We start from the raw sequence: 24,879 nt of genomic DNA, 5'->3' as shown, positions 1-24,879 counted from the left end.
TTTTAATCTATTTTATATATTGGTCTCTGCATATGATTTCAATAGAGCAGGAGGTTCTGTTCCTAAAACCCATTTTAAATTCACTTTTATAATCCATTCTTCTCATCTTGTAAGCGTCTGTAGATAGTTAAGCAATCTATTACCAGGAGCAAAGCAAGTCCCAGTAAAATGCCCACTAAAAAGCTTCCTTACTCCTATAAGATACCTCCTACTTGCCTTTCCATTACCTTTTTTCCCCCTAGTTTTTTTTGATGCCTTTCTCAGACCACCTTTTCAAGGAGGACTCTCTTAGCCTAATACTCAAGTCTACTTTCCAGATTACCTGGCCCCAGGCCATTTCAGGCAGTGAGAACAAACTGCTAGAAGACCCATTTTATTGAAGGGATCCTATCTGTTTTCCTTTGTAACATCGGGAAGGTACTAAAATAGGTGGCTCTCTTTGCCACATAAAAACAGGGCTTATGAGATGTGATTCAAAAAGGAGAAGTTAGTGTGGTGATACATTATTAAATATCTGTATACCTTCATAGATTGAATTAGCAACATAAACATAGCTCATGGAAAACTCTAAAACAATACTACACAAAATACTGTGTCCATAAGGCAGCATGACATAGTAGAAACTGTAGTGCACTAGGATTCTTGTTCCTCTTCTGTCATTACCAGCCTCGTGATAAGGTCACTTGGGCAAAATCAGTTAAACTCATTAAATATAAAATCTCCCTTCTCTTACACATTGCAAAACAAAACCTGTCAAATGGACAAATGTGTATTCTTTACATGTTTGCCCATTAAATAGTTCAGTAAGCTGTGTCTTAGCTTTTGAAATAAATCAAATTTAAAATAAAACAAAATCCCTTCATGATTTCGGTGTTGGTTGGAGAACAGATAAGTAGCGTATTAGATGTTAAAAATATGTATTTATTATTTTGAAGTATATTTCACTAACATATTTATGTATTCCCTAGAAAATAATTAGCTATCTAATTAGCATTCTACTAATTCAAATATGAAAACTTAGGTTATTATTTCTGTTAATTAGGACAGTGATTTTTGTTGATGAGTTATAATTAATTAGATATTAACTGCTGATACTAAGTATGTACACATTTTCTATATCTGTTTTACTTTTGGAATTAACTATTATTCATATATCCCAAGTGTGAGTTTAGTATGTTGTTATTTCCTTGCCTAAAATGTGATATTATTCAAAAAGTGAAGAATAAGAGGCATGGTGCTTCCAGATATTAGATTTCACAAAAGTAAAAGGAAGTCTCTTTTAAAAATGTATGAGGATAGTTTAAAATGTTCATGGAAAGATTCACATTATCTTTTAATTCTGTTTTTCCATGAACTTTTTGAAGTACCTTTGTACATGTTTTGCATTGAGATATAAAATGTAATTGGACTCTGTTTTAAAGTTCCCTAAGTCTAATTCTTTACAAAAATAGGAAAAGCAGTCTCTTCAAGCAGTAACAACAAATAAACAAAACAATGCTTTACAAGGCATATTTCTCATTTATGGTAGCTTGGGCTCACACAGGCTAGAGCTATGACCTGGCAGTGTATACACAATATAAACACAAGAGTTCAGTAATTAGGTTTGAGTTAATTTTAAAGTTTCAGTGGCCTGGTGCATAATCAAGCAAAAGGTCATTACCCACGCTGGTACATTTCACACAGAACACTCAGCAGCCAGAAATGGAAATGGACATGTCTTTACTTAAGCCTGCACAAATCAATCCCAGAGGCCATTTATATGAGCAGTGAAATCTTTAAAGCCCATTTACTCCCATAAAAATGTTTCTAGCAAATCCAGAAAAACTAGAAAAAAATATTCAAATTAAAATGTTATTAGCAGTATGCTGGACATGTGTATCTAGTCTTAATTAGATAGAAAAAACTTTGGTTACTCCTCACCTAAATATATATATATATATTAATAAATAATAACAGACAAGAATTGTCTTGTAGAACAGCATATGTTTCTGGATTTAGTAAATTTTAAGCTATTTTTTGGTTTTTTGTTTGTGGAAGGGAGTCTTTACATCTGCTGTTTTTGTCACCCTAGCACCCTAATTTCTAAGTAGAACCGCTACTCAAAATGGCCTACTTGTCCCTGGTTTCAGTTTTAGGTATGTGACTTAGACCAATCACAGTACCCCTGCCACTGTGATTGGTTCAAGGGTGGAAATGTGACCCAAGCACGGTCAGTTTGAGTCCTTTCATAAGACTGGATGAATGGACACTGTAATGGAGAGAGAGTGCACGATCCTTTTAAATTTAAAGCAATGTGCATATAGACTTGGGGATGTCCAGAACCAAATTTCCTCCTAAGTGGAGAAGGGTTCTCTGCAGCAGGGGAGAACAAGGCCAAAAAAGAGAGAAATGGAGGCAGAATGAGTTGAAATGGTGAGAAAGAGAGAGAGGAGAAGGTGGACCCAATGATGTCTTTTCAGCACTTAGAGCAATCTGTGCCTAAAGCCAATAGTTTTCTTTTTTGCTTAAGATAATTTGAAATCTGTCTTTTTCAACAAAAAGGTCTTAATGAATACAGAGGGCATAACAGTGAACTTGATGAAAAAGGACTATCAATGAGGAATAAATACTGGTATATTATTATTCTATTAAAGAAATAATTATATATATCATGTAAATAATATTTTTAGATAAACTGAAAAACAGAAAGGAATATTATAAAGAAATGGATGTTTTAAACAAAAGGTAAAAGGGACTGAATTAAAAATTAAATAGAAAGAGAAGTACACGTGGAAGAGAGTGAGAATGTAGTGGATTAAGAGGTTTTAAAGACTTTTCCACTTGCATGCATTTTGTCATGCTACTAATAATAGCCTACTGATGCAAAACACTGCTAGAAACTTAATGCTTGGGTTTGTCCATCAGTAAAAAATATATTTTGTTCTATCTAGAGGCTTGTTTGACAGCAGTGTACAAGGATGAAACCATTGGAATGACGTGTTTCCACCCGTGGTGCCAAAGAGATATGATTTTAATGTAAACAAGCGTGAGAATGTTTTAACGATGCCACAGAATTTAATTGTAACCTGGTTGTATTTGCTTGGCCACACATCTTGGGAGGCCTAAAGGCAAGGTATTCAGACCTTTCTGTCAGAATATAACATCTACAAAGTTAGTCTGAAAGGCTTCTATGGAGAAGTTGCTGGAGTAGATAAAAAGAGAGCAAGATAATGATCTATGGAAAAAATAATCCTTTGGTGCTGTCAAATGTGGGGTGTCTCCTGTGCCAAAGAAGTTTCAGCAATACCAGCAGTTTCAAGAAGTGATTACATGAGGGAGGTGGGAAGGAGGACAGGAGCATGAAAGGAGGGAGTGTTGTTTTGTTGAAGAAATGTTTACTTTGTAATTAGCGAAGGACAAGAAGGCCCTTCTGTAAACTATATTTGGGGGTCCAGAATTTAAATTTATGCTGATGCTCTTCCAGTCTCTCTCTAGGGAACCCTCCTAATTGGCAGGGATCTCAGTTGGCTAGAGCAGTTCTGCAAATGAAGCCAAGGTCTTGGTGTCATTTCTCCAAAGGGCCCATTAACTCAGTTCTTTTCTGCAGCCACAAGCTGTACCTTTAACCCTACTTAGCTCTCTTACAGACACATATTAACCCATGAACCCATGAACATGGTAGTCACAGAAAAAACACACATATTTGCCTTGAGACCAAAACAAAAGGTAGGCAGAGATATTTTATTTTTGCCACCATAAACAAATGTCTTTCTAATGTGTTAGCAAATTATGATGAAGACTACAGCTACTGGTGGGAACAAATTTGAAGATTAAAACTATCAACACAGGTATAAACTTCAGATGAGCTGATGATGGTCATTACCTCATGGACTGACATAATCGATGATGCTAATATTTAGAATATAAGATTCATGACGAAAGGGACTTTCGTCTTTTTTGTTCACTGTGATATTCTCAGTACCTGAGTGCCTAGCATATAGCTGATGCTTCAAGGAATATTTGTTGAGTGTATGAAGGTATCTTGGCCTGGCTTTTATTTATTCTTCCTATTCTGCCCTTTACAAATTAGAAAGAACAATAGAAATAATATCCTACACAACATCTCTTGTATCAACCTTTGACTATGTTTTTACAAAGGAAGAAACAGTATCTCAGACAGTAAGAGACTGTTGAAAGAATGCACAACAACACTCATCTAACTGCGGGCAAGAGAAAGACCTCTATGGTAGACTGCAAAAATGGTTACAACTCTCTCTTCTCATACATGCATATCACCTTGCAAAATAACTTTGGGGCTTCTCCAGCCAAGAGGTAAAATTTATTTCTTCAGCTCTGAATCAGGACTGGCCTCCTGGCTAGCATAAGGCTAACACAATGTGGTAAAAGTAAAATTGTGTCAGTTTTATGCCTAGCTTCCAGAGGAACCACTTTCCCTCCTCCGTTTGGAACCCTGTAGACTCTCCCACCATCTTGATAATGACAGAAACATGGCACAGTGTTTCGGTTTCAGCCATCCAACTGCATGAGGGAGCCCAGCCAAGAGCAAAATTGCCCAGTGGATCTTAGCCTAGCTTGCCCAGCCATAGATTGTTAAGTAAATGGCTGTTGTTTTAGGTCTCTGTGGCTTGAAGTTACTTGTTATGAAGCAAAAGTTAACCGAAACAACCATCAAGCACAGAATCTAAATGACGGCAAGATCATTGTTTGCTTAGTGGCTGAATCATGCTTTGTGTAGTACAACTACTATTTTATTCAGTAACCTGACCAGTGTGTGTTATATTACGCACACCAGTAAGTCAAAAAGCATTAGATATTTCCAAACATTATAAAAAAGAAATCTCAGAGAATACAGGCATTTGCAAGGATCACTTATTATAAAGATTATTGTAGAATAGGGAGACTGAGGTACACACCAATGCAACAGAGAAGGCTACAAATAATTTTTCTACCAGCAGAGAAGGGAAGGGACTATGTGGATAACAATAGCACTTAAGTATTTCCCACCATGAATAATGTTCACCATGAATTTTGAGCACCATTAATAAAATTCCCAAAATCTTAGGGAGCCTACAAGAATGGAATGATACAAACTTGGTCTTAATTATGAAGTAATAACTGCTGTTTGTTGTAAAAGATGATATCATACCTATGATTGTGAGGCATGAAATAAAATACTTCTTATTTTCTGCAGAGCTTTTTTTTTTTAATGTTGAGAAGTTTAAAAACATATAGTGGGGTTGTAAAATGTGTTAGGGATGAGAAACTGAATAACTGTTACACTTTTTTGTGTATATATCCAGGTGCTGGTTGTGGTGGGATTCAATTGTACATATGGAGGCTCTTAATTTAGTCTTCAACCCACAAACCTGGCAACAGAGAATCCTCACAAAGATCCTGCCATTGTAATGTCAATGTCAGATGAAACTGAGAGGTTAGGGCCTGAGGCTATAAAATATTTTCATCTATTGGATAATAAATTCTGACACATATCCACTGAGTTTGCAAGCTGATTTGATGTTTCAATGATTAAATTAGAGTTGGGAGGAGAAAAACAGAAAGGAGTAGGAATTGAGTAATACAGTGTTGTTAAGGAGAAAAAACAATCAAAAGACAGGGAATAGGTCACAAGTGAACATGACTGAACAGGATATGAAGATGAAATATGTTTTTATGGGGATCGTTAGAGATTAGTTGTGCCTATATTCTTTTAAAGACAATAATACACCTGTACTGTGATTAAAAACCTAATATTTAAAATAGGTTGTAGCATACACAAACTGTAATCTTTCAATCCATAACAACCATTCTTTAGGTCTGGTTTTAATATTTGAAAAAATTCAGGAGATGAAATTTTAAAGTATTAGGTTGAACCATATGAAACTGCTAATATTTGATCAATTATGACCTACAAAAAAGCAGTTGCATGTAATCCAACCTGCAACTGCTAGATAGGGGAGTATTACAAAACAAGAGACGGCTGTAGCTACATAATTGATTTTGGTGAAGAGAAAGCTAAATAGTGACTGAACAACTGGCAGGCCTCTCCACTGAAGACATTAAATGAAAAATTTGGCTTAGCCTTTTGAGAGGAAATACATACATCTGCATTAAGAAATATCTCTGTGAGAGCGAAGGTTATTATTTACTGCAAAAGACTATATTTTTTGGAGGTTTTAAACATAGTTGAGTATTTTTGTGTGGCAATGGAATCTTTTAAATTAAAAGACTATTAATTTTTAATGAAACTGTTACCTTTATATCAGGAACAAAATTTTCTCCTCTGTTCCACCGTTTTGTCTTTGTTACCAAGGTTTCCTACTATGTGCAGGTTTTCACTGGTGGCAACTGGTCCTTCCTTCCCAGACTCTGAACAAGCAACCCTTTTGGGTGGGGAATGACTAAGTCTCAAGAAGTATATCAAAGAGAGACTTTTGAGTTAACACTAGGGTTTCTCATCCTTGATACTATTAGCAGATAATAAATAATGTCCCCTGGGGACATTATTTGACTCCCCTGGGGAGTCAAACTGCCTTTGGTTGAGGACCACAGTCTTTAGTCAACTCTGTATTTTGTTGATTTTTCTCTGACCTATGTCAAAGGGTTAGCCTACTAATTGGTACAGAGAAAGGGCAGAAAACTCCCACCCTCCAGTGCTTAAAAAGTGGGGAGAGCACATTATCTAAATATGCAAAGTCAGTTGGCATCCACCAATTTTGAGCTAATGAATTCATCTATATGGATTTTGATGAACTGTTCTGGGAATCTTGGCTAAATATCTTGTTTGAATCTGAATAAATATTTAATATGAATCTTTCCTGTAGAAAACTCAACTATACAGCACTGGAATACTTATAAATATTTTAAGAAGCAAACTAAATGATAGCGGAGCAAACCTAGGAACAAAGCAGACTCATTGTCATTTTTTGTTAGATTTTTAGGAACTGATCTTGCCGTAATTTAAGATATAGTACTCAATACTACTCAGCTATAAAAACGAATGAAATTTGCAACAACATGGATGGACCTTGAGAGAATTATATTAAGTGAAACAAGTCAGGCACAGAAAGAGAAATACCACATGTTCTCACTTATTGGAGGGAGCTAAAAATTAATATATAAATTCACACACACACATACACACACACACACACAAACCAGGGGGGGGAGGGAAGAAGATATAACAACCACAATTATTTGAAGTTGATACAACAAGCAAACAGAAAGGACATTGTTGGGGGGTAGGGGGGGAGGGAGAAGGGAGGGAGGTTTTGGTGATGGGGAGCAATAATCAGCTACAATGTATATCGACAAAATAAAATTAAAAATAAATAAATAAATAAATAAATAAATTAAAAAATATATAAATTAAAAAAAAAATAAAATAAAACTCAAAAACAAAAACAAACAAAAAAAAAAGATATAGTACTCATAACAAACATGATTCATATTTATAATACTGGTATTAGAGCATATGACTGAAAACAACTTACAAGATAACATGTAAGGCTTTTTCTTTATGTAATGCCTAGTAAACTTTCACTATATTTAATTCTGAGAAGGCACATAAGACAACCCATAATATATTCAAATAATGCAATAATACAATAATTCTCACATTTGTTTTCTTTCCTGGACATTTTATTTCTTTTTATTTTAATGGAATCTTTTTCTATTTCTCTGGTGAAATGGATGCTAGCTCATCTTCTCTTACCAAGAAGGTAGACCCCACCCCATTTCTTCCATGACTCTGCTCTTCCCTGTCCTTTTTATCACAAGTCCATACGCTACCTCTAGTTAATGAGAATTTTCTTCCTGATATTAACCAAAGAACCAAATTTCTTGCATTCTTTGTGAAGTGCCTTAAAAACTACCTATAGAAAAATTATCTTCAGTTAATTAGAAAATGTACAAATGAATGAAAACATGTATTTTTGACACTCCTTCTGCCACCACACACACACAAAAATCCTTTCGCATCAAATGCAGGCAAACACACATTTCCCTATCTTGTTTCACTTCTTGTCTGAGATGTTTATACCCACTATATCAAATGAATAAAAAATATAAAGTGACAACCATTAAAAGTGTATTTTCTCCCTTGTTTACTTATATTTCAGTATGCTGGCTTGGTCCATATGTGGTACTAGTTAATATATCAGCCTGTCTAATCTCTTAAATATATAATCTTATATATTTTTGACATTTCATATATATAATTCAGTTGAGGTAGGTTCAAGCTAGAAACAATTGTAATGCTAATAACCTCTTATTAAAGCAAGTTTGATGAAGATGTTAAGGCTGATTAAAAAATGGCATGTCAGGTAAAGAGAAATAATCTTAAATGGTGCAAATAGTACATCAGATAAACATTTAGATTTGGGGCTACAACAATTACATTTATTTCCTCAGATTCATTTACTACAACTCTTCTAAGCACGAGAAGAATAGTAGTAAAGAGCAATATGTGTGTATAAGATTTTGCAACATATTTGTCCAACACATATATATTAAAAAGAATCTCATGACTAGAACGAACCATTCTGTTACTAAAAACTATTTTCTTCTATTCAACTTCTTCTTTGTGTACATTTTGGAAAGTCATTTCTGGATCTTATCATTCTTCCCTGGAGACTTTGCCTTTGGCAATTACAACACAGCAGAAAAAATGCTGAACACATGCTCCATACCTTTTCCAAATATGAGTTATCTACCTCTGTCTATTGTTAACCTTTCAGGCAGGGATCATAGATGTAAATTTAAATTCAAGATTTTCAGGCTAAATTTAGTAAGAAAAACCCCACCTTTTAGTTCATTCATCTAGAAATGTTCAAGTCACGAACCTAAAAGGATCTTATTTTATGAATCTATAAGCATTTAGGAGCAACTCAATAGCTATCCCAGTGGTAAGAGAAATCATGTCTTAATCACTTTTTGTGTTTTTCTTTAAAGTTGCTTAAAGGTTTCTAATGCTTACCTTACTTAAAATAAGAAATACCAACTCATATAGAAAAATATAAAAATAAATTAAAGTCTACTTATTTTGGTCTGATAATACGCTTCCTTTTATGTATATCTGTAGTTCTTACCATTTAGACTATAAATTCAAGAGAATGACTAAATTTTTGAGATATTTTATTGTATAGATTATTTATATTATATAAATATATTTCAGAGCCTAAATGAGGACTTGGTAATAGTATCTAATGTGATGCTTGATATAGTGGATACACTGGGATGTCCAGAGGTCATAATTACTTTTATATTTGGTTCTTTTGTGTTCAGAAAGGATATTTGGTAAATAAACCTTATGATAAATTAAGAGAACTATCACTTCTCAGCCTTTTGCCTAAGATCAAGTGAAATTAAGAAAACTGTTAGGTTATAGAAGTAAAGAATAAGGGGAGATGTGGTTTTCTTCCTACCTTAAATTTCTAGGCTGCTTGAGAAAATTTTTTGACAAACACATTGAAAGGTGAATGTAGAGTAAATAAAAGTAGAACTAAACCTGGACTTTAATTATAAATGTAGTCCACATTTCCTACTTGTTAGTCTATGCATTACCAAATATGACATAAAAAAACACCTAAATTTTTCTAGTTGTATCAAGTTCTTTTTGTAAATGTAAAATATCATTGTATCCTCAGAGGGAAGGAAAAAAGATCAGAAAGAAATTTTTAAGCCAAATCTTATGTCACAGGTTACTATTTTAAACTTCTTGTGACACTATTTATCTTATCAGTTTCTAGTTTTAAAAACTGACACTTTCAATGTTAATGTTTAAGCCAAGTGCTAGCAAAATATATTAGGAGAGCACATGCTCAAATTAAAGAAAAAAATTATAATCAGTATCATAATTCAATTTTTCTATCAGATAAGCTATTCTTCACTTTTATTTTAAAAGCAAAGTACACCGAATACTAACTAGTAATGTAGAATTTGTGGCAATAATGATGTGAGCAAAGACCACCTGTAAGTCATTAATTTTCAAGAAAATTTAGTAAACATAAGTAAATATACGACTATGGGAGTGTACCAACAAATAGAGTGATGAAATATTTGACTTCCAAATCCAACTTTTAAAATCTAAGATGTTTTAAATTAGTTGGTAACAAACGCCAGAAAGACCTTTTTCATTAGCCAACTTTCATTCCCTAAACTAAATTTTAATCAAAACCTCTTACAAATTTACTAAAGTTTTTCTCTTTAAAATAACCCATTGCTTCAAGAATTTTATCACATTAACTGCTTGATTATAATGGCAACAACAGACTTTACACATTCTGAGGGCAACCAATTCTTTTGGTATAGTGAAAGGTATTTTGCAAAGTACAAGTGACCCAAGTTCTTTTTTTGTTTGAGCAAGGTTCACGGTTGCACAGTGTCGTCCTCTGTGTTCCCACTGAACTTAGTTCACACACGTAAAATTTTACTTACTATATGCTATTGTGGTTATCTGTTTAAACATCTCAACCCTCCACTCGACTGTGAGTGCACCTTCAGGATACAGTGCTCTATTCAGTTGTTAATCCCTTGGGTCTCATCACTGTGTATGTCCATAAGGTAATAATTTAATAAAAGTATACTGAATGAATGAATAAGTGGGCTAAGGAATTTCAATTGCAGAGACAGCTGGACTCCTTTCAAGCTGCAATTAATTGAGAGGATCATTTATAGGCTCACCAGATAACTACCAATAGTTATATAAACCGACACAACAAATTTGTAGGTTGTAATGCTGAAGACTTTAGTGAGAAAGATGAAAAAATGGTATTTTAAAGGTCAACTGTGGTTCGTTCTACATGGAAGTTTATTCACCCTCCAGCATCATATTTAAATGTTAAGTTTCTCCTTCCATTCATAAAATTTCAGAACAAGCCCTGACACAGTATTAATAGGTTCTGTAATCTGCTATACAAATTTAGTGTAATAAGAAAAATATCTGGGATAGAATGTCATTAATGGTTGTGCTATATTCATAAAATATGGCTTGCTCATTTAATTCAAATGTAAAGTCAGTATTGAAATATATTAAAAATGTGTATTTTTAGCTACAAAACCTTACAATCAAACTATACCACTTTGATTTGTAGGCAATGAGGAAAGGAATAAGTTGATTGCGGTGTCTCTTTGCTATGGTCTTGTACCAAATGACATTAGACCTTTTGTTTATGAGCCTTCCCAAACATTTTCTCATCACTAGAAAGGTGGAATCAAGGAACAATAATGGCCCAAATGCTTATAATACAGCCTCATTCATCAGAATTCAATTAGCACACTTCTACAGTGGTTTAAAGTTCTGATATCAGGCTCCAATTTTAAAAATCATCATATCTATATTCTGTAATTTATAGCTAATGTATTCTTTGTTTGGTTCACATTTTAGGTTCTAGACATAAGAGAAAACGCCAAATGTTCCCTTAGAAATAATGTGAAATACGCATCGTATTATGAGGATTTTAACAAGCACGTTTAGTTAGTATGATTGTACCTCTTTCTCCCTTCTGACACTTCTTCCTTTGCACTGTACACTTTCTTGTCTCATTTGTCGGGGGACACAGGTTACCCTTTGCTGACGGATGCTGTATGATTTCTCGGACCCGTGTTTCAGTCCCTCTTTTGAAGCCACATGTTTTTCCTTTCTTTGTGCACGGACTCCAAGGACTCCATTCACTGGCCTCACAGTGCACTGAAACAGAACAGCAGAAACAGCTTCGATTGGCTCACAACTACTTTCACTGTTGTTAAATAAGAAAAAAGATTTGCTTCCACCAGAAAGCCTGCAGCTCAAAGTTGGGCAAGGTAACTTAAATATAAAACAAAGAAAATGGGAAAGGCAGGAATGGAACGTTTTCAGTTTTTTGGTACTCATATGATCAAGTAAACTCATTCTTGCATTGCATTTACTTTTTCCTCTAATTTGATTAACTCAGGCACTAATATAATTACTTGAAATTGATCAATGCTTTATAATTTCCAGAGCACTGCTACAATTATTGATTGTGCCTGACCAGAACCTGATAGAACCATTGTTACTATGTGCTAGAAAATGATCTCATACTTTAACATGCATCTGAGTCACCTGAAAGGGCTGGCTAAAACGCAGAAGGCTGGATCTCACCCCCAGAGTTTTGGATTCAGTTGTCTTGAATGGGGCTGTGAATTTGCTTTTCTAACAATACAGGTGATACTGACTTGCAGGTACTGGGAACACCCTTTGAGAACCTCTCTGCTAAAGAATGGTTGAGCAGAAAATGAACCCAGGTCTTTAGCCTACAATTCACAGCCTTTTCTTCTTCCTGTGCTGTTAGGTACTTAAATATTGTCCTTTATTACTGGGTATAGTTCAGGCAAAGTAGCATCTATTTTAAGTGAATTCTAGGTCAATTTCAGCTGATAACCTGTGTCTAGAAGTAAGTAACTTGACTGAGTGATTTCTGAGATGAAATGATGTATTTTTTCTGAAGCTTCTTTTGGAGATTTGTTTCCTGTATGTGTTAGCCTCTTCTTTTCAAAAAATGACTTTCCTAGGTTTTACGACAGAGTTTTGCATTTCTAAGGAAAAGAAACATCCGAAAGGTACTATTCTTATATTATGTCAATAAAAATTCTTAACTTACAACAACAGAAACAGCTTGCAACAGTAACTCTTTCAGATGATATAAAACTCTTCCCACAAAAACAAGTTTCCAGTAAGCTCTCTTGCTATTTTCTGATTTAATGAATCTTTATTTTAGAGCAGAATGCTGTCTCTCATAACAACCTCAAGAAAGTTGATGTGGAAGTGACCAGAATTTTGGTGTTCATTTATAATAGCAAAGGTGATCCTGGCAAATGCATACATACACTTCAGAAAAACTGATTTAAAAAATTACAGTAGGTAATTATTAGTCTATAGTCAGAAAAGGAATGGTTTAAAAATGAAATTCTAATGACAATCTTAGATAATTCCATTGGAGGAGAGAAAACATTAAAAACTAATGAGGTTAGATAGTAAAAAGCTCTAAGACTACCAAATCTTTAAAAAAAATAGGAAGAGAATTTTTCCTGGAGAAATACTGTAGAATGAACCTATAATATTAGCATCCAAATAATATTTTCAGGAAAAATGGATACCTTGGAAAAAATATTAAAGACTACAAAAGGGTGATTTAAGTTTTACCAACTTCCTTGCTTCTTCTGTATAAGAATAACCTTTGCACTGGAAATCTTTAGCTATTCACTAATTAAGCAAGTGTCTCAAAAAAAGTAATGAGCTCCCTATCATTGGAAATGGTCATGCTATGGTTAAAGACCAGTCTGAGATGCTAAAAAAGAGATTCCTGAATTGGGAGAAAAAGTTGAACTAGATGTTCTACCAGTAATGGCCTTACCACACCATTACTCTTTTGCTCTAATTTTTGTTGACTTAACTGCGTGGTTGCATAGAGAACATAGTAAGGGCATGTTCCTTGCTACATGATGTTTGAAACAGGACATCTTCCCTCTGTGACTACTTGAACAAGTCCAACTCTGCAAGAGGAGACAATGAGGATGACAGAATGACAGTGCAGAAAGGAAGCAAATATCTGGAGCACAAGGTGGAAATAATATGTTCTATAAAACTGGGTTCAGTTGACGTTTATATTTAATTTGACCAGCAAACCATGGGGAGTGCAAGTATTGTGACATAAGCCTTCTACCCCAGTTCTATATCAGGGAAGATTTCCTCTGTTTATGACCTTTCCTTTCAGTTTAAAATCTAGGTAGGAAACAAGAAATATGGTGTAGATTTTAGAAAAGAATGCTTTAACCTGCTGGGTAAGCAGTGGGCAGCTAAAGTCAAAGTACTAACAATAACCAGGTACTGACAATAACTTACAATGTTTCCTTAGGGTCATCAGTTCAGCTCTGTGGATCCTAGTTTTCATATTTGTTAAAGGAATAGGCTTTAATATTCCTTTGTGATAATAAAGCAGTAATCATTTTCTCTGAAATTCTGGGGCAGGCCTACAGGCATGGCAGGTGTAGTGTCTGTAGGCCAGACACAACATAATGGGAAACATTCCTTATGCAGCAAGCGACAAAAGCCAGCCCTGAACAAAAGTTGCTGATTTGTGCTGCTACTATGCCTTAGGTCATTTGTACCTGTTAAAAGAGCCAGATTTGCTAAATGGCCTTTAGACGGCTAGGCCTTATTCCAAAATATATAAACTTCTTAAAATTAATTGTGTAAGAAAATGGTCTTAGTCTTACTAGTAGTATAAATTATCACCAGCAAGTCTGAGGATTAACAGTGCCATGTTAAATGCTCTCCCTGATAGGAAAGCATTAATATGTTAAAGACATGTAGCTTTTCAAGGGCTGAATGCTGTACCTCCAACAACTAAGAAAGTCTTAATATCTGTCCCTTTTCCTGGGTTGAAAAATCCCACAAACTTTCTGCCTGAATTTCTGTCATGAATAGTCCACAGAAGTGTTTTGTATTTTTCCACTGTTTGAAACTTATTATCTCTAATCATCAGCCCTCAGGACCTATAAAGAAATGAACTTAACGTGCTTTATCATGTACCTTTTATCCCATTCCTAAGTTGTTTCTCTGTGTTTTTATTGACTAGTAAAGAAAAGACAGTCAAATGAGCCATGAACTGTTTCAGGATTGTTGTTGTCCAGATGCTTCTGAAATTATCTTTAAAATATCATCTCTTCATTCCATTCTACCAAAAACTTTGTTTAGAAATAAAATTTCTTGGCAGACCTGAAATGGTTAAACCACCAATTTAGAGTTATTACTCCAGCACTTTAGGTTCAAATGTATCTGTACTGTGTGGACTCCAGGGGAGTCCTGGAAACTATCTTGTGCTGAATCAGGAGGGCACTTGTGTGCATATGCCAACATCAGTGCAGCATCAAAGGTTCTTGCCGTTCTTGCCCACGGGGTTTTGCGATTCTGTATGCTGTTCTCCTATTTGGTTTATAGCATCTGCTCCCCAAGTGTTCATCACACTCATAGCTGTAGTAGCTGCACAGCATTTAAAAGAAGCAAAATACAGCCTGACAGTGATCCCTTATTTAGACAAACAACTTGTCTGAGGGACCTCCACTCCAGGAAACTTAGCCTGCAATTAATCAGACCCTGGGACTGTCTCTTTCTGTCAGTTTGAGTAAATCCACAATTCTCTCTCTCTTGTGTCTGAATACCTGTGCAGACAGAACATTTCAGCAAAGTCGTGTGAGAGGAAAAAGTGAGATTTTAACTATGTCAGTTTCAGTCCTCTAGGTCTTTGATCCATCTACTGAGCACAAGTGAGCTGTATCAAGAGAATATGTTTCCCTTTCTTGGAAAATTACTTTCATCACTGGTTGAAATTGGATTTAGATGTTTTGTGAAATTCTTGCCATAAGAAATTTAGTTTAAGACCTACAAACATAACATTTTCCTGCTATAAGTATAACTTCTTTAAATAATAAGATAATGACACAAATAAATCTATAAAGATCATAATAATTGAAATGATTATTGACAGTCCCTAAAAAATAATAGAGCACCCACTGTGTGTTAAATTGTACTGTGATACACACTTTGTAAGGCTATGGGAACACCTTTAAGATAGTATCATTGTGAAGAAGAACAGAACAGCCTCTTAGAGATAGTCTTTCTGGTTCTTGTGCAATAGGACTTGAGAAGAACCTCCATGGACACTGACATCATCTGAGGTGTTTCTCATCCATTCTAACTCTTACAGGTCCTCCTCACCAATACTGACGCATTCCATGGTATGGTTGTTGGCTTCCAACCCTTCTGGGCAATTGTCCAGGCACTTTCCAAGGTGTAAGTAAAATCCACTTTTACACTTTGTACAGAAATTTTTGTTGAAACAGGTATCGCAGTCAGCTTTGCATTCTGAAAGAAGGAAGAAAAAGAGATGTTTTTATTGTCTTCTCTTAACTATTGTTGGTCTACTTGTTAATGCTTTCAACACAGGCACATGCAACTTTTGTGTCAAACGGTTGGAATTCAAAATTATTTTGCCAAACTGATTTAAGAATTTCTCCACAGTCACTTAGTTGATATACATCAGTTATTGATTTCAAAATCACTAAGCTGATTGCCTCATGAAAATTTTTTTGGCCATATGTATATATGGCCATGAAGCTTTATAATTATCTATTTATATTAAACAATAGTGAAAATGTTTCATCAAAACATTAATAAAATGTACTGGGATATTTCCTTTGTGCTGTTAATGAGGACTAACCGTTTATTTGACAAATATTTGATTGTCCAATATGTGCCAGGAATTTTTCTAGGTATTTGTTGACAGCAGTGCACAAGAGAAATAAAACCCAAACTTCACAAAGCTTACTTTCTAGAAGGGGAGACACAATATACAATAACAACAGTTGACCCTTATATGGTGTTTAGTATAAGCTAGGATTGCTACAAGTATTTTACAGTTTTAAGATATTTAAACTTTACAATAATCTAATGAGGTAGTCACTGTATGATTTCTATTATAACCAGCCCAGAACCACAAAGCATATTCTTTGGAACTAGATAGTCTGATTCCAGAGTGATAAATGCTCTGAAAACAAACAAACAAAAAAACAAAAAAACAAGAGCAAAAGGCAGGAAAGTGATGAGAAATGAGAAAAGGAAAGAGGCTGATTATATTGAATAAGATGGTCTGAAATGCCTCTCTGAGAATGAAATGAGAGAGGCAGCCATGCAAAGGTGTGGGCAAAGAGTTTTCCAAACCGCCAGAACAGCCAGTGTAGAATACAAATTGCAAAGGCTTGAGGTGGGAAGATCTTTTAAGAAGGCCAGTGAGATTGGCGCAAAATGGTTGAGAGGGAGTTGTGGGAGAAGAGTTGGGAGAAATAAGAGCTACATGTGGTGCCTGGACACAGGAGTGATATTGACTAATTTATGGTTGTGAAAGGTCACTTGGTCTACAGTGTGGAGAGCTGACTTTCATGGTCCAGATGTGAGTGCTTCCAACAGATAAATAAATGTTTCAATTGCTGTACTGACTGGAATCCTTCTTGAAGCCAAAATAGCTGAAATGATTCTTAAAGTTATTACATACTTGGATTTTGTGATGATAACGGGAACTCAGATGGAATTGATACACACAGTCCTTTTCCGTAGGTCTAATAAGTAATAATCATGTTCTCAGCCTTTGCTTTTACAATTAAAAAAACCCCCAAACTTGAGTATTTTTTTTTTTTTTTGTAGTATAGTGGTAAAAATTTTCCCACCCTGAGGGCTAAGTCCAAATATGATTTTGCCTAATTATCAGGTAAACATTATTACATACTAAACATTGAATATCACAAATATATTAGAGGCCATTTCAATCTGAAAAAGTCCCCAAGGATGAGGTAAAAATATAATTTTGTGTAGGCACTTACTTGTACATTTATTTATATCTGGATATCGAGTTCCATAATATCCACTTGGACATGAAGAGAGACACACTCCAATCTGCTTCATGCCAATTCTTTCCAGAACAAAAAATAGTCTGGGCTTACAGGACAAACATCCATTGTAATCCGAACACGTCGCACAGCCTCCTTGGCAGCCTTGACTGACGTTAGGGTGCACTGGGGAGACAAATTTGGAAAGAGAAAAACAAAGGTTAAACCATAGATATAGAAGTTAAATGACATTTTCTGGACAGAATACACATTTTCTTTTGTTAGCTTTCAATTTGGTGGTAATGAGTGAATGAGGTGGGATTGTTTTCCTATCTTTTCTATGATCTGGTATTTCCCTTTAATACATGTATTGTTTTTAATTTCAGAGTTCTTAAAATTTGGGCACTTGAAAAATAGAATACATTGCCTCAAACAATTTATAGCACATATATATATATACACAAGCACACACAAGTGTGTGTGTATGATATCCTCAATGACTGGTTATTTTGTGCTCATTTGTACATTAAAATTAATACACATTAGTTTTGCTTTACATTTATGTAATGGATGATAAGCACATGTCTCTAATTTCTTCAGCATGTAAAACAACATTCGCTGGGGTTTAACTTGCTTAAGTACACTAAGTTTTAGAATTGTCTATTAGAGGGCAACTATTGCCTATTAGAGAGCACAGTTTTACTCTTTGAACAATGCAGATTGATTCTGAAACTATGTTAGCTGTTCAGTACCCCCAGTGCTTTCCTGGAATATTTCTTCTCATGTGAACTTAATAATTACTGTTCAGATTAATATAATGCTGAAAATGTGATATTTATCTTACCAGTATTTCCATGCGGATCATGTGTTTTTATGGCAATTTATGTTCAATATTTTATCTTTTGGGAGAGAAGTCTTATAGTTTCTGCACCTCATCTTCCACTTACTCAAGTGAAATGTGTATTTGGTGAGGATAGACCAGTCCACCTTAAGCATCACTGCTACCCAGAGTACAAGGTTTCCAAGAGTCACCAATGTGTGAGGGAAGAGTGATCATGAGCAAGTCTGACCAAATATAAACAAACATTTGAGATGTTCATGTTTACTTGAGATCATCATGACGTTAAACCTTCTCATGACTATTAACTAGTCATTATCACCTAGGGATGAGCTGATAGGAACTGCTGACTAAGGGGCATCTCTCAAGTAGCTGGTGTTGGGGATGATTTCCTCTTTTAATGTAGTCTCTTTTAAAATATACTGCTAATAGCTTTATCATCCTTTCAGGATACCAGAGTGAAAAATCACTGTCCTTTGAGAAGCAATGGTTGATGCACAGGAGTCTAACGGCAGCCCAGATATTTCTGACTTCTTTTGTTGATAGTGTAAGGGATAGGACCTTGTCATTATTAAAATCTGTCTTCACAGTGATGTTTGGTTATTACTAAGTTCTTTACCAGAAAAAGAAATCCCTCCAGGCTTAGTTCGAAGGGGTACCCGTAAGACCAAACAGCCATACCACAAGGGTGCATGGGTTAGCTACAGAGAGGTCATTCGGTTGACCAGCATCCTCTGCCGGTAGGAAACCATCTCTGAATCAGCCACAGGAACCACAAGCAGCTCATTCTCATTCCAAGACATTTTGTAAATAAACTGAGGAAATATGTGGGGGAAGGGAAGTCTGCTTTTCCTGTACGTGCTCTTCTGTGGGGTGGGGCAGTCAAATAAAGTGGCCCAGGAGGTTTAGATATCATAGGGCCTGGGGGACTTGTAAGTGAAAACTGCTTTCCAAGTAACAAGGTCATTTTTCATGCCAATAAATCAGCATTGGAGGCTTACAAAAACTGTGTACATACTGTATTTTAAGTGGAGAAATACCTTAAACAAAAAAGGGGCAAGAGTGTTCCATGTGTTCAGAATCTATCACAATCTATTTCAAGAAGTGAGAGGCATAGGTAACAACCTGTAAGACCTTTTCATAAGAATTGTTTATGGAAAAGTGGACCTCAACTTGAGTGAGAACCACTCCAAGTTCAGGGTGCTAAGGGACTGTGGGTTGAAGAGGGATCAGATTGCTCCATTCCAGTCTATTCTGATCTCTGAAATGTGGTGTTAAACATATAATTGTAATTTTATGCACCTTGAAACTTCTGTCAATTATGATATAACTTCAAATAGATCAGTTATTAATATAAGCGTAATTTGCCTATGCAGGTCCTCAAAAACTAATATTCATTAAGACAACTTTCATTTAAAAAACTGGGGTTTGGATGTTTGGAAATTTTCCAGGAGAGAGCTCTGTACGGGTCACATGATTGGTAACGGTTTCCACTGAAATTATGAGATGTGCCAAAATACCTTGCTCAATTCCTTCTGTCTCTAAAACTTTTACTGATGAAAGGTAGCAAGGCAGCATTGTGCTACAATAATTATTTTTGCTTGGTTTTTGCATATTTTGCCTTTTTAGAAAAAGGTTTTTGAAAAAATAGATTTTTGAAAAAGCAAGAAAGACTTATTTGTCCTAACTTGCAAAATAATTTGTTTTTAATTAACGAGTTTTTACTATGGGCAATGAATTTTGAATATGAAATGATGGCAAACTTTATTTTTTCAAAAAGAGTTAAATGCTAGCTGTGGGAAGGGACAGAAATTGAGATTATGAAGCTCAGATTCTACAATTCTAGATTTTTTTTAATGGTTCAGTAATGTAGTGCTGCTTTCTTGAATGCTGTATAAGGATCATTCAAATTATACAGTCAGTATTACACAACTAGATACAAATTCCCAAACTTCATCTTAAGGCAAGAGCTTTTACTTTTTATATGGAAACCACAGAAAACTTTGGTCTAGATTGACTGTAACGACCCTTTCAGTCATAAAATCTTGTGATTCTTTTACTTTGTCGTGCTTCTTTCTTTTTTTCCCCGTTCAAATAATAACTTCATTTTGCACTTTTGAATCACTTTTTTCTACTATTATTTTATATGAGCAATGGAGACGGTGGTGGTGGAGAAGTAGGGGAGGTTTCATAGGATATTGAACATTTGAATTTAATCTTAGAAAATGAGTTGGAGTTTATCAGTACATAAATATCTATCTAGATGGGCTAGAGGAGGGAGCACTACAATTACCTAAATCAATAAGGAAATTGGCATAAGTTCAATGCCAATGGCGCATAATTAGTGGGTAATTGAAGTTTGAGGAATAGGAAGAAGACTGGAAGCCTAGGGTAGATATAGATTATGGAAACTTAAGAAATCATTCTGTAGACATGGGGGTTTCAACTGAGTGAGTGATATGATCAGATTTGTATTAGAAAGGTAATTTCCCTGGTAGTGTGACAGGCATGGAAACAAGGAGAAGACTAATGTAGAGCTCAAGGTAAGAGGCTGAAAATAACTTAAAATAAACCAGAGGCAGTATAAGGTGATGAGAAAGGGATGCATATTCCAAGGATATGCAGGAGGTAGAATCAACCAAATATGGTGACCGACTGAACATGGATTGAACAAGGAAGAGGATTTGGGAAGGTATGCTTCTAATTCCAGCCAGTGGAGAGAGAGTGGAGGAGCTACTGGGGGAGTAAAAGTCTGCAGTTGGAGGGTTGGGGCAAGGTGTGTGGAATAAAGAAGTCTAAAAATATAAACATGGCTCGGAATCGCTAATTTTGCAGATTTTATGAAACATCCAGAAAGTGATACTTAATAGAACGAGCTTACTTTGGGGTGGCTATTGGAGACGTACATGTGAATCCCTGGTGGTGCTATTTAATTAGGTAAGACATCTTGAAAGGAGGAGGTACTGAAGAAAGACAGGAAAAGAAAACATAGTCCAACATAAGGGACATTTAAAAAGAGAAAAAGAGGTAACTGCTCTATTTTGCAGTAAGTAGAAGCTATCATAATTACTTATTTTGAAACCCCAAGCTAGGACTCAAAGAAATGCTACGAAATACTAGATAAATATTAAGTTTAGGTCAAAGGTGAGAATGTAGATCTTTTATATCTGGTACCTATATCTTTATATAATGGTACTTCAAAAGGTTTGTGGAAAAATAGAATTAGAAGATAATATGAATCTTTCCATGAACTTTTTGAAGTACCTTTAGATGTGTCACAGGGGGATATATGAGTGGGAAAATGGGCAGAATTTATGGGAACTTTAAATTGGGAGCTTCTGATTACAAATGTGTCATATTCATGGTAAAATGAGTATGTCTTTCCCTAAAATTAAGAAAGAGGGAAGTATCTTTTCTTAACTTGTTTATGGAGAGTAAGTATATGAAAAGAGTTAGTGCATGACTTATTCCTATTCACAGTGTGTGAACTGTTGACACTCCCTGAGGAAGTGACTTCAACTTCTCTATTAAACAAGCCCCTGCTATCTATTTGATAACCTTTATTTTAACTTGTGATACGTAACAGATGCAACCGATCCTAAAGGACAATATTGTCATAAGAGTTAATTCGACTTTGATAAAACATCCAGAACGTAGAGTTTTAAATGGTACCAGAGCATTTGGTAAACATACAACATTTGTCTACTTATTTTCGATGTTCATGATGTATCAAACCAATTATGGTATTGGAAACTAAGCTCTGTGTCTGTTACCATTTAAGTGCAAGCTTCAAGGATTTGCCTTACATTAATCACCTTCTAAAGCTCAATTGCAAATGTATTAACATCTATTGTAAGTTGCTATGTGAAAGAAATCCATTATTGCATGCTACACTTACCTCTGATGTTTATTTATTTGTGGCTAAAAAATTTCTAGAAATATAAAATTTAATATTTAATTGTGCTTATGAATATATCTGGTAAAGGTATCAAGTTCCAAACCACGTAAATTTAAGATGCTTAATTATGAAATAAGTCATTCAAAATGAAATAATGAAAAATTTTCTAGTAATCCATTTACCTAGAGAAAATGTGTGGTTTTTTTTTTTTTTTTTTTTTTTTTTTGCCTAAATTAGGACAATACATTTCTACCCTATCTTGAGACTTGATTGTTACAGAGTCATATTTAAGTTTAGAGTAATGTTACGGTCACTGAAAATGAAGAGACATTTCATGGTTTCTCTGGAATGCTTGGCAATGTTTATTTAAAAAAAAATCTAATGTTCAAAATTTGAATTATTTGGCAGTCTCTTTCAAATTCTGTTGAGTCAATCCAAGAAAATATTGAGGTCAATATTTCTTATTTGTTCATAATTTAAAGCTTCCAAAGTTGAGCTGACAATGGCCAGGTCTCTACAACCATTTAAGTAATTTGAAGGAGTAAGGTATAGACAGCAACATATGTACAAAATCTTTTTTGAATAAATATAATTACTTATTGTGATACAGATTCCTTTATGTTCTCAAACTATGGTATCTAGATGAACAGAGGTCTACTCATACTCCTCCATTATTATTTTTGATGAATAATTTGTTGAAAAAGCCACTTGTATATATGTCCAAATTTACATAGATCTTGCTATTTTTGAAATACCAATTAATATCTGGTTGTTTTAATGTTTTAATATGCCAATGTTTTAATCATTAAATGAATTAAAATTCACCCATGCTATTTAAATATAGTTGTGTGTGTCTTAACAACGGGGATATGTTCTGAGAAATGCAGCATTAGGTGATTTTGTCGTTGTGCAAACATCATAGAGTATACATAGAGAAACCTAGATGGTATAGCCTACTATACATCTAGGGTACATGGTATAGCCTATTGGTCCTACATGAGTAATGCATTGCTCTACAACACTGCAATGGCTTCGATGCCACTAGATAATGGTAATTTTTCAGCTCCACCGTAATCTTATGGGACCACCACCATATATGCAGTCCATCACTGACTGAAATGTCATTATGCAGTACATAACTGTATACCTATGTGTTTCCATATGTATGTATATGTGTGTGTGTGTGTGTGTGTGTGTGTGTGTGTATGTATGTGTGTATGTCGTATCTTTTGTCCCACTGAATCACCTCTCGTCTGAAAGCTTGTGCCTACATCAGTGGGTTCACAGAATTCCTAACAGTCACAGAGAGGAATGTACTCACCAGCTGCTGAATATAGCCCAGTTGGTGCTGCACTATCATTATTATGTGGGGAAACATACTGTTTTTAATGGAAATGATTTCTTTGAGAACTTGGAAAATCTTTCTTTCTCTCTTACTGAATAATAATTTCCTGAAGGGAGTCTAATATTTATATTCTATAAATACTTTAAAATAAAACCACAGCAATAATTTAAACCTAACATTAAATAGCAATTAGCTAGACTTTCCACTAAAGTCAAGCGAGCTCAAAATATTAAGCCAACAGCTAGCAAATGATGGCAGCTATAGAATTCCTGTAATCTAAGATATGATGAATATTTGGTAGCTAGATGCCAACTTGGTGGCCAAGGGCTATGCTTTGTTTAACCACATGCTATAGAATCAGGACTGAAAAAGAAAAATAGATGAAAGGGGGCTACATTATACATAGATACACTGTGGAGACTGTGATTAAGGTTTTCAAAAAAAATTACTGAGAGCCCACAATGTGCCCAACATTATACGTGAGACAGAAAATGCAGGAGTGAACGAGACATCCTGTTTCTGACACCATGACGTTAATCAGTTAATAAGCAAGTAAATAAAGAATTAAATGATTAAAAATTCTGATGAGTGTTGTGAAGGAAATAAACAGGTGGATAAGGCAGAGAATAATTCTGGGAAGCTACTTTAAATATGGTGGTCAGGGTAAACTTTTTAAGGTTACTCTTTAGTTGAGACCTGGAGAAGGAGGAGGAGTCAGCCATGGAAGCCTGAGGAAGAGTATTCTAGGTAGAGCATTAGCCATGCAAAGGTTTTAAGGCTGTGGGAAGGAAGTGTGCATGAGGAGCAGCACGACATGAGCCAGTGAGGCTGCGGCGCTATGCGTGATATGAGATGAGTTACAGAAGTAGTCAGAGACACATCCTACAGACCCTTGTGGACCAAAGTCAACAGCCTTTGTACAGTTAGACTCTGCGTTTCTAAGTAAATATCAGAAACAAAGGAAAGAACACATTTTGCCTGATATAGTTATTCGCTTTAATTTTTGTTAATTTTATGGGTCTTGGAGCAGTACCAGCATCTTGTATTCCATGAAAATATTTTCTCTTATTAATTTTTATATTAGAGGAGAATGTTCTAACTAGCAACAAATGGGAATTTATATCCAGATTCCAATCTCTGAAGAGACTGTGCATCAGTCTACATGTTCTTTGCTCTTGGGAACATTTGATTTCTCCTCTGTTCCTCCCTATCTCCCTGTAGCAGTAATTTTACTTTGCTTTGGGGTTTTAAGTTTTTATTTTTTAATTTATTTATTTTTACTGAAGTGTGTGCTTGTGGGGTAGGTGAGGAGAAATAGGAAAGTTATGAAATACATGAGGTTATTAGAACAAAGACATAAAAAGTAAAAAAAAACAGTTACAGTCTTGCATATAATCTTTT

General features: G+C 35.0%; 1 protein-coding gene across 3 annotated transcripts in view; it reads right to left on the bottom strand.

Moving 5' to 3' along the window:
- RSPO3 (R-spondin 3) overlaps window positions 1-24,879 on the bottom strand; it is a 73,812-nt gene that overhangs the window by 28,869 nt on the left and 20,064 nt on the right. For all 3 annotated transcript variants that reach the window (XM_063096902.1, XM_063096903.1, XM_063096900.1), the window contains exons 2-4: window positions 17,392-17,583; window positions 15,734-15,880; window positions 11,489-11,686 (exon numbers count right to left, since the gene is read on the bottom strand). In XM_063096902.1, the coding sequence (XP_062952972.1) occupies window positions 11,489-11,686; window positions 15,734-15,880; window positions 17,392-17,583 (537 nt within the window). The remainder of the gene's footprint in view (window positions 1-11,488; window positions 11,687-15,733; window positions 15,881-17,391; window positions 17,584-24,879) is intronic.

The sequence above is a fragment of the Cynocephalus volans genome, chromosome 5 (assembly GCF_027409185.1).
Source record: "Cynocephalus volans isolate mCynVol1 chromosome 5, mCynVol1.pri, whole genome shotgun sequence".
Taxonomy (NCBI): Eukaryota; Metazoa; Chordata; class Mammalia; order Dermoptera; family Cynocephalidae; genus Cynocephalus; species Cynocephalus volans.
This window is presented reverse-complemented; position numbering and strand designations above follow the sequence as displayed.